General features: G+C 33.2%; 2 protein-coding genes across 2 annotated transcripts; both read left to right on the top strand.

Moving 5' to 3' along the window:
* The first annotated feature begins 5,136 nt into the window (after nt 1-5,136).
* LOC119665846 lies at nt 5,137-8,430 on the top strand. Its single transcript, XM_038075098.1, has 2 exons — nt 5,137-5,394; nt 5,473-8,430. Exons 1-2 carry the CDS (start codon nt 5,137-5,139, stop codon nt 8,428-8,430), a joined length of 3,216 nt encoding a protein of 1,071 aa, XP_037931026.1.
* A 356-nt stretch (nt 8,431-8,786) lies between these two features.
* Nucleotides 8,787-10,469, top strand: LOC119665845. The gene has a single exon (XM_038075097.1). The coding sequence runs from the start codon at nt 8,787-8,789 to the stop codon at nt 10,467-10,469; it is 1,683 nt and encodes a 560-aa protein (XP_037931025.1).
* The last annotated feature ends 1,076 nt before the right edge of the window (nt 10,470-11,545 follow it).

Genomic DNA, 11,545 nt, shown 5'->3' with positions numbered 1-11,545 from the left:
TTCTGGATATAGGCATTTTAACCGTTTTTTTTTTATAAACGCGTCCGATATAACCGTTTAATATTTTAACCTGCTGTTCAAGCCACAGGCACGCATAATAAATTCGACGGATTTTATCAAACTCGAAGTAGCAGCTATAAATATATAATCTGTTGTTTAAGCCACAGATACGCTTTTCACAAATTTAAACACTTGCCTGTTGTCTAAGCCACAGATACGCTTTTTCACAAATTTAAACACTTGTCTGTTGTCTAAGCTACAGATACGCTTATTCACTGATTCTAATACCTTAAGTATCTTACCACTGGTGGTGGATACAAAAAAACTCGAAGGACCAAAAATATTAAAAAATTACCCCGTAGTAAAAGTTTAATACGCATTGAATGTTTGTAAGACACTAAATTTATTTTTAAAAATGAACTGCTTATATAGTAACTTAAAATCTATCCTTATCACTAAATGCATGATATTGGTTTATCTCTCAAATTGAAGATACAAAATATTTGATCATAAAATAAACAAAGAAAATATTCTATCCTAAATACACAAGTAATTTGAGCATGCGTAAATAAGCAATTTGAGCAGACAAGAAAATACTCTATCCTAAATAATCAAGTAATTGTTATCTTCTTGTGCGTTGGTGGTATTTTGCTTACATGAATGATAAGCAATTTAAACAACCACCACTGCTAATGTGCACGGATTTCTTATCCTAAATACATTAAAAAACCAATTTTATCATGCCTAAATATAAAATAGCTAAATAGTAAAGGCCGCAGAGTTTTCCTTAAGATAAGAATGTTGAGAAAATTTATTTAAATTTGAACACTATGTGACGGCAGATCTAAATCTAATTATTCCATTACCAAACAAAAATAATTTAGAAATTGTAGGAAAAAACGAATTAGTAATAAACATTAGCGGAAAATATTATAATTATAAAGAAAATACCTTGCTCAAGGAACTAGAATTAAGTAAGAGTTGTATATTTTCTAACTCATACCAATATAAAATAAACAATGTAACAGAAGTTATTCCTATTGAAGATGATTCTATATTAATAAAAAATGCTGTAAATTTAAGCCTATCCTAAAATTGTACAAAAAGGAAAGTAGTTTTGAATAAAAATAATTTAATTAATTTTTCAAACTGTCAAATAAAAATTTCAAACATTGAATATAATAATCAAAAAAAGGAATTCTATGAAAAATATCAATTACAATTGGATAACTCCTTAACGCAAGAAATACCAGAATTTGAAAATATTCATTTAGAAAAATTTAAATATAAAAAAGAAATAAAAGAATTGTATTAATCATTATAATTGTGTTATATGTTTATAAAAGAAAGGACCAAATAAAAATTGTAAATAATATTCAAGACAATAAGGTCGATGAAATCGAACTAAACCAAATTAAAAGAAAGAATGGGATTGAACAAATTTTTTTTTTTTTGCTTTCCTTACTTCTCACTGTAAGGACGGAATTTTGTACAAATTTCCGCCTTATATAAACTTATAATTTTTACAATAATTTCGTCTGCGTAACAATCTATTTATATATTATAAAGAAACAAGCAGCGAACATCCACACGCAAAGCCAGCACAAGTCAAGCCAAGCTCACGGCAGAGCCGTTACCTCGCGAAGAAATGCATTATTTGTTTACGCACGCGGAATTACACTTGTGCGGTTGTGCGTGCAAATAATAAAGTGACAATAATTGCATATAATTAGACGAGATTTTTGTATGCAAAATCACTTAGCGCCAGCATCCCGAAGTGAGTAGTCACCTGCTCTAACGCTAAGTCTTTTTGAAAGTCTATAGTATTTTGATACTAAGGCTAAATAAATTTGTAGAATCGTATATAACGACTCAGATGTTCTGACATCGTTGGCTAGAGTCCAGTGAATAGAGTAATGTTATATAACGCCTCTGATGTTCTGACTAGAAGCTATTTAGTGGAAATTTGTATAACTTCTGTAGCATAATAATTAGCATAAGTTAATTTGGAAGCTCTCTTGAGTCAATAAAATTTTATAATAAAGACAGTCATTTTAACACTACAAACAGCGTCTTTGCTTTTCCTTGGTCTCAGAGCTTCGAACTAGTCAACAAAACAAATTTATTGCAACGACCCGGACCGCGACTGAATGATACCTCAGCAAAATTAAAATTCACCTAATCAAACAACGAAACATCTACATTGCATCCTACTAATTATTTTATTATCGTTGTTCGACCTAATCAAACAACGAAAGATCTACATCATACTTTATTATATTCTATTATCTTTAACTAAACATTGTAACTATAAATATTGTTGAATGTTTTATATTTTTTTTGCTTTGTTTAATTTGCTTTCTTTAAAGTAGTTAAAATAACGCGCGTGCTGCTCATTTTTTATTGTCAATATGCAACCCAATGTTGACTTTCGTCAACCTTGCACATATACGGTACTTCCAAATACAAAAAAACAACATTAATTTTTACAGTTCTTTAGCTTCACTATTGAACTGGCATTCTCGATCGCGCTCTTGCATTTCAAGTCCCGAATAAACAGCACGCGTTTTTGAGTCTAAAATTAAATTTTCTAAGTAATCTTTAAAATTATAATTTCTTAACTTATGTACATTGAATTTAAAATTTTAATTTCTTAAATTAAGTGTAAAATTAATTTAAAATAAATACAAAACTATTGTAGTTTTCATTTTTAATAAATTTAACTTAAATAAAATATAAAGTATTGTGATTCTCATTTTTTATAAATTTAACTTAAAAAAAATACAAAAACCATTGTATTTTTCATTGGCGCCCGAGCATGGACAAAGAAGCATCCAATTTCATATATTCTGATGAAAACACGTGCATGTTATCGCATGCTCTCACTTTGTTGGGTTAAGTATAAAACAGAAAGTTATTTTGTAAGAGAAAATATAGAGAACAAGTAGAATTTAAATTACGATCTGAGCAAGCTTTGAGTAAAAAGCTTTATTTGTAAGCTCGGACCATTTGAATATAAAAGCAAGAGCATCGCTCACTTTGTTGGATTTTGTCGGCTAAGCATTTTAAAGTAAATATCGTAATATGTAGAACATTGAAGTTTTCATTTTTAGTTTTAAGTTAGTTTTAAGTTTTCATTCTTTTGCACGGTTTTAAGAGGGTTAGAAGCGAATTCTACCCATTAATAAATTTATCTTTTTTAAAACACATAACCGAACTCGAATGAAATAATTGGCGCCCGAGCAGGGACACTCGTCACAATTGCAGAAAACATAAAAAGTACGCGACGCGAGTGTAAAATATAAAATTCCTGCAATATATAACACCCGATAACAAAGGTGTTTGCAGTGGATTAAAAACTAACAAGTATCCTAAGAAAGGAGAAAAGAAAACCTTGATAAACCTTGATAAAAAAGTGTTATTCGGAAAGTGATCAAAGTGCTATTTGAATAAAACATTTGGTGGATTATAAAGTGAATAACAAAGTGGTGAAAAATTAAAAGTAACCCAAAAAATTTTTAAATCACAAAAAAGCCAAATTCAATAATAAAGAATCGCGCGGTCATAAACACTAATTTCAAGACATTAAAATAATTTAATAAGAAAGTGACTTCCTATAATCAGCCGCTTCGAACAAATTATTTATCTGCTGCCAACTGGAGCTGAAGAAAAGGATTCCTGGACAGCAAAGAACCCAACCATCAACAATCAAGTATCCTCATCATCAGGAGAAACGTGAGTTAGGTTTAACAAAAAAATTAATTTTTGTATGAATAAAATCAAATTATTGTTATTATTTTTGAATTGCCATCGTGAAGAAAAAACGAACATAAAACTTTATTGAAAAAATCTTATTAAGAATATTAAATATTATATAATTCAATTTAAAATTAAAAAAAAAAACGAACATAAAATTATATTAAAAAATTATTACTAAAAATATTAAATATATTATTGAATTATATTAAAAAAATAAAATTTGAAAATATTATTTTTTTCAAATATATTAAAATTAAAACTATATTGAAATTATATTGTTAATCACCCTTAAATCTGGAAGAACTAAAATTAATAATTAAAAAAATAATAATATAAAAAACATACTGTATAATAAAAACTATAAGGCCTTACAACAACCCAACATCATCACCCTCAACATCACCATTTGCCACATTTCTTAACGAATTGGTGGAGGTATTTTTCTTTTTATATTACCAATAACCAAATTTCCCTATTATTAAAAAAAAAAAAACAACAAGTTTTTTAAAAGTCTTAAGAAATTAACATATCTAAATAAATTTCTTTCCAGTATTAATAGTATTAATGTTACAGAAAATATATTTTTTTTGCAAGAAATTAATCATTTTAAATAATACCCTAGTACATTTAGATTAATAAAATATTATAAAAAATATAATAATCATACAAATAAATTAGAGTTTCAAATTAAATTTTTGAAATTTTCAATATACATTTTAAAATAATTGTTAAATCTCCGTAAGGTAAAATCTTGGTCGTAATAGCTACATAAAAGACTTCATCTTCTTAACGTTGTCAAACACTAGTAATCAGCTGTTTGGCAACAAAAGGAGAATGAAGTAAGCTTTAAGCTTGATTAGGGACATGAGAGCAGCTTCTGTGCTGCTCTTCCTCTTTTTGGTTGAACGGTCAGACGAGTAACAACTGGTAAAAAATAGCACATTTAACAACAAATTGTCCAAACTACCTGGAAATAAATAAAGAAATAAATAAACACATAAAATACAAATAAGAATTTTGGAATTGATCTTTTTATTACAAATTTGATTAGTAAGGCAAACTACGAGTTTAAGTGCTCGGCAGTTTACCATTAATAAATACAAAATATATCATCCAACGCGTGCATGTGCGTGTTGGAAGTTTGATATAACTTCTTGGAAATTAATAAGAACAAACGCGTTCTTATCATTTTGGTGACCCCGACGTGATTGCAGCATTAACAGGATCATCACTTGGTGCGTAATCTACGGCAGCTAAGAATTTGGTGCATGTACACATAACGTGATTGCATTAAGACACGTGATCAATTATATTCAGTCAAAATTCATCTGGTACCAACTGTTAATTTCATATAGGTATTAATTTTTCACGTAAAAAATGGCAACCATTGAAGGAGATAAGAAACAAGAAGGGATCAAGCCGGTGTCGACCGAAGACAAAAACGTGACAAAACCGTTACGGAATCAAAGGGCGCTGATTCGCGTCATTGAAAAGACCATGAAGGAAATAGAATCAACATTTGAAGAACCGCAACAAGAAGTGGCTTACAGGACAAGTCAGGCACAGCTGGAAAATTATCTCAGCAAGTTAGAACAAAACAATGATATAATATGGAACTCCACCACTGCAGACACGGTAAAGGACTACAGTTGGGATGTGTTTTTTGAAATAGAAACAAAACTACACAATAAATTGATGTTAATAAAATCAAAGCTAAAATTGTTAAATTCTAGTGATGGTATCTCAGAAAATACAGTAACATTGCAATCAGTAAAATTGCCACAAATTACGCTTCCAAGTTTTGACGGAAACCCATTAATGTGGGTACAATTTCGCGATTTGTTTTTACAGCTCATTGACGAGCAACCATTTAAACCAATGCAAAAAATGTTTTATTTAACCACCAATTTAATCGGTGAACCGAAAAATTTAATCAAACATTTGCCAGCTTCAACAGAAAATTATGCCACAGCATGGCAAATTTTAAGATCTCGATACGACAATAAACGTCTACTCATTACAGCGTTACTCAACAAGTTGTTAAGCCAATCGTCTTTAACTGCGGAAACTTCATCAGGTTTGAAGTCGCTGCATGATGTCACTAAGGAGTGCATTTTGGGCTTAAAGGCACAGGGTATTCTAATAGAAGAATGGGATGCAATATTGGTGCACCTCACGTTAAAGAAATTAGATAGAGGAACTCAAACAGCATTTGAACAATCTCTAAAGGATAATCGTTCACTCGTGTCGTTCGAAGAACTTCTACAGTTTATTGAAAGCCGATTTCTGTCACTGGAGGCTTTTGCCAGAGGATTCAACGTAAAGGTCTTAAACACATCGAGAGTAGTTGCTGCAACAAACGAAGGATCAAATTACGAAAAACTATGTCCGGCATGCAAGAATGATCGTCACCCATTGTACACGTGCAAGTCATTCATACAAGAACTTCCCACTAAAAGACTTCAGTTAGTTAAACAAATGCGGTTGTGCATTAATTGTTTAAAGTTTGGCCATTTTGCAAGAGAATGCTCGTCAGGCAATTGTAAAATATGCAATAAAAAACACAATTCTCTTTTACATCTGGAAGATGCAACATGCACTAACCCAAATAAAATAACAAATTCGAGTAAGTCAATAAGCCTGATCTCCAATTATAACAATTACAACAAGGGTTATGTTGTATTGGGAACAGCACGCGTAATAATACAAAGCAATAAAGGCATCAAGGTTGAATGTAGAGCATTATTAGACTCCGGTTCACAAGTAAATCTTGTAACGGAAAGACTCATCAAAAAACTAGGAGAAAATCCAATGAATGTATCCGCATGCATCGAAGGTATTGGACAAAGGAAACAAAATGCTCAAAGGCGAGTAAATTTGGGTTTTAGTTCCAAAATCAATGAATATGCCGCAAGAGTGGAAGCGTACATGTTACCAAGTATCGTGTCTGATCAACCGAGCATGCAGCTCGACATTTCAAATTGGGACATACCGAGCAATATTAAGTTGGCTGATCCTTGCTTTCACCAAAAGGGTAATATTGATCTCTTACTGGGGGCAGAATTTTCACATGAACTGCTGTCGATCGGACAGATTAAAATTGGCAATAATCTTCCAATATTGCAAAATACGTTACTGGGCTGGATTGTGATAGGAAAAATAACTGACAACAATTTAGGTGTGCAGATGCAAACATGCGGCATTTGCTCGGACGATGAAGAACAAATAGAAAAGGTGATAGAGAAATTTTGGCAACTCGATCAAGCATCACCTACAAACAAAAACGTAACTCAGCAAGAAGAGTTGTGCGAATCACATTTTATAAACAATGTACAAAAAACCAACCATGGTCGATTTATTGTGAGATTACCGTTTCAACAAAATCCATCAATTCTCGGAGAGTCTCAAAACACAGCGATAAACCGATTTTATGCCCTAGAAAGAAGATTAAGCAAAGATGAAGCAGTCTGGAAGCAGTATGTAGAATTTATGGATGAGTACGAAAAGTTGGCCCACATGAGCAAAATTCATATCGAGGACATCACATCACATTATTTGATCCCACATCATTGTGTAATTCGACCTACCAGTAGTTCAACAAAATTGAGAGTAGTGTTTGACGCATCGTGCAAGACCAACAACGGGTTATCATTAAATGACATATTGTTAACAGGCCCAAAAATTCAGAGTGAATTGTTTTCCATTTTACTTCGTTTCAGATGCCCCAGATTTGCATTTTGCACAGATATTGAAAAGATGTATAGACAAATCCTTATACATCCAAATGATAGAAAATACCAAATCATTGCGTGGAGAAGATTGCCTAACGACCCATTGCAGTTTTATCAATTAAATACAGTAACTTATGGCACAAGGTCAGCGCCATATCTGGCTACGAAGTGTTTGCAGCAACTAGCAAAAGACAAATCAACTAAATACCCGCTTGGAGCCTTGGCAATTATAAATGATTTTTATGTGGACGATTGTCTTAGTGGATCAGATAGTCTTGACACAGCTTTAGAAATACAACGTCAACTTCACGATTTATTGGAATCAGCTGGTTTCAAATTGCGAAAATGGTGTGCTAATAATCCTTTGCTGCTTCAAGACATAGCAAAAGAGGACCAAGAGGTCGATTTAGATTTCAGCAATGAAGACCAAGCATCAGTCAAAACATTAGGATTATCGTGGCAACCAAAGCGTGACAAATTCAGCATAAGGATTGATTTAACCCCATCTAAGCGAATAACAAAAAGATCGATAACTTCTAGTTTAGCAAAAATATTCGATCCCCTGGGTATTTTGGGTCCAGTGTTAGTAACAGCAAAAATACTAATTCAAGATCTGTGGCAACTCAACTTATCATGGGACGAAGCTGTGCCGAGTGAAGTACATACCAGATGGATTAATTTCTGTGACGAGTTAAGGTCATTGCACCATTTTCAGATAGATAGGCATATTTTTGGACAGCAGATTGCTTCATCGGTGCAACTCCATGCATTTTGTGACGCTTCCGAAAAGGCTTATGGAGCAGCTATATACATTCGAGCAACACTGAAAGATGGACGCTTGATCAATCGACTGCTATGCTCTAAATCTCGGGTCGCCCCACTCAAAAAGCAAACCATTCCACGCTTAGAATTGTGCGCTGCTCTTCTAGGAGCCACATAAATGAATAGGGTAAAGGGCGATTTAAATCATAAGACAGAATCATATTACTGGACTGATTCTGAAATTGTACTCTACTGGATTAATTCATTGCCAGCAAAACATCAACAATTTGTAGCAAACAGGACTGCGGCAATTCAAGACTTATCCGCACCAAGTCAGTGGCGAAATGTAAGTTCAAGACTAAATCCAGCAGATGCCTTCTCACGCGGCATCAAACCATCTCAATTGCAAACTCATAATTTATGGTTCTATGGTCCTATGTTTCTACATGGTCGTGAAGATATGTGGCCAAATTTAATAAGGCCCTATGCAATCAGCCAGACAACGCCGAGTTAAAAAAAACTTCGCAGAAAGTGATGCTAACAGCAACCGAAGATGATACTGAATGGATATACAAGGTAAACCACAGAAATTCTTTTAACACATTGCTTCACATTGTTGGTTATGTGCTACGGTTCATAAGGCGTAGTAAGCGACTTCAATTTAATAATCATACCAATGAATTACATCCGGAAGAGTTAGAAGAATCACTTAGGTACATCGTGAAATGCATTCAGGCTACTGAATTCAAGGAAGAGGTAATTGATTTAAAGCATCGCAAACTGGTGAAAGCATCTAGCTCGTTAGCTGCATTGACTCCGTTTTTAGATAAATATGATATCGTTCGGGTCGGAGGAAGATTAGACGCATCAAATCTAACATATAATGCTAAACATCAAATGCTCCTCCCATACAATGACTGCATAGTTAAGCTATTAATGAAGAAAATTCACGAAGAAAACATGCATTGCGGTGGCCAAGCATTATTGGCAGCGACACGGCAAAAATTTTGGCCGATCAAGGGGAAGGTAATGGCACGGTCCATCGTGCAACACTGTATTCGTTGTACAAGGTGTAGACCTGTAACTTTCAATCAAATTATGGGAAATCTTCCACATGCTCGAGTCCATCCAAGTAGACCATTTCTTAACACGGGAGTCGATTTTTGTGGACCAATTTGGGTACACTACAAAGTAAGAGGAAAGCGGCCGCACAAGGCATATATTGCTGTTTTCTGTTGTTTTGCCACCAAGGCAGTACATTTGGAGCTGGTAAGTGACCTAACTACCGACGCATTTATTGGATCAGTTAAACGTTTTGTTGCGAGGCGTGGGCTTTGCCAAAATCTATTTTGTGACAATGCAACTAATTTTGTTGGAGCCAATAACAAACTGAATGAACTAGTAGAAATAATTTACTCAAAAAAATCAGGAGAAGTAATTGAAAGAGCGTGCAGCAAAAAAGGTATTAAATTTAACTTCATTCCTCCTCGTACGCCTCACTTCGGAGGACTCTGGGAAGCAGCAGTGAAGTCGGCGAAACATTTACTTGTGCGCAGCGTTGCCACAGAATCCTTAACGTACGAAGAGTTAGAAACAGTTGTTATTGAAATAGAGGCGATTTTAAATTCAAGACCGATTACTCCAATGTCGAATGATCCAAATGACTTTGAAGCACTTACGCCAGGCCACTTTCTAATTGGTGAAGCTCTTACAGCACCAGCAAGTACAACCACAACAAATTTAAAGACATCATTACTAACGAGGTGGAAATTGGTGTCCCACATAAAACATGAATTCTGGAGACGGTGGAACTCTGAATATCTAAATGAGCTACAATACCGACGTAAATGGCGAGAAGAATGCAAAAATTTGCAAGAAAACACTTTAGTCATCATGAAGGATGGAAATTTACCTCCTCTTCAGTGGGCATTGGGTCGAGTAACCAATATACATAAGGGTACTGACGGAATGGTACGTGTGGTCGATGTTAAAACAGCATCAGGTATTGTGAGACGTGCCATACATAATTTGGCTCCACTTTTTTCTGAAACCAACGACAGTGAAGATGACAAGATACCACCAATACAACCAAAAGAAGCAACAAAGCAACAAGTGACAGCATCAAAAAGGCCTATACAGGTACCAAATTCATCGGTTAGTAGTATCAATCATTTCGGACGCAATTCGAAGGTATCCAAACGATCGAGCAACTGCTGATCTCACACCAAAAATCTGGGGAAGACAAAACATGATGTAAAATTTTTAAATAATATAAGTACACAGTTATCTGATGAGGCGTCCAGCGATGTACTTCAGTCTATGATTCATCAACGTAATATTTAATATGGCTTAAATTCACTTTTAAATTTAAATTTAAATTTTATAAATACATTCAAAATTTTGAATTAATAACCAATAAATTAATTGTAACTAATTGAAATTATTAAAATTCACATATGAAACTTTTAATTGTTCTTATAAACTTAATAACAAAAAATGTTAACAATGCTTTTTACAATTTTGACAGTTGAAAATCATGTGCAATTTAAGATGTAAACAAGCAAAAAAAACAACACAGAAGCAAGCTCTCATGACCTAGATCAACTTGTTTATTTAAAATTAAGGTGCAGTTATGCCATATCAATTGCAGGCATGCATTTTATCGTACTTTTAGTTAAATTATTCAAATTATTCAAATAATTCAACGCGGGGGAGGATGTTAAATCTCCGTAAGGTAAAATCTTGGTCGTAATAGCTACATAAAAGACTTCATCTTCTTAACGTTGTCAAACACTAGTAATCAGCTGTTTGGCAACAAAAGGAGAATGAAGTAAGCTTTAAGCTTGATTAGGGACATGAGAGCAGCTTCTGTGTTGAGTTCAAGCTAAAAGACTTCCTCTTTTTGGTTGAACGGTCAGACGAGTAACAACTGGTAAAAAATAGCACATTTAACAACAAATTGTCCAAACTACCTGGAAATAAATAAAGAAATAAATAAACACATAAAATACAAATAAGAATTTTGGAGTTGATCTTTTTATTACAAATTTGATTAGTAAGGCAAACTACGAGTTTAAGTGCTCGGCAGTTTACCATTAATAAATACAAAATATATCATCCAACGCGTGCATGTGCGTGTTGGAAGTTTGATATAACTTCTTGGAAATTAATAAGAACAAACGCGTTCTTATCAATAATTATATGTATAAAGTATTACAAAAAATTTTATTATCGATGTTTAATACCTACAAATACAATATATATATTTCATAATTGATAAACATTTTTCTATA

The sequence above is a fragment of the Teleopsis dalmanni genome, chromosome 1 (assembly GCF_002237135.1).
Source record: "Teleopsis dalmanni isolate 2A chromosome 1, ASM223713v2, whole genome shotgun sequence".
NCBI lineage: Eukaryota > Metazoa > Arthropoda > Insecta > Diptera > Diopsidae > Teleopsis > Teleopsis dalmanni.
This window is presented reverse-complemented; position numbering and strand designations above follow the sequence as displayed.

Excerpts from the sequence above, each read along its gene's own strand:
- LOC119665846 (XM_038075098.1), top strand. The coding sequence starts at position 5,137 with ATGGCAACCATTGAAGGAGATAAGAAACAAGAAGGGATCAAGCCGGTG. Across the intron at positions 5,395-5,472 it reads ACTCCACCACTGCAGACACG|CTAAAATTGTTAAATTCTAG; the intron begins GTAAAGGACTAC and ends ATAAAATCAAAG.
- LOC119665845 (XM_038075097.1), top strand. The coding sequence starts at position 8,787 with ATGCTAACAGCAACCGAAGATGATACTGAATGGATATACAAGGTAAAC.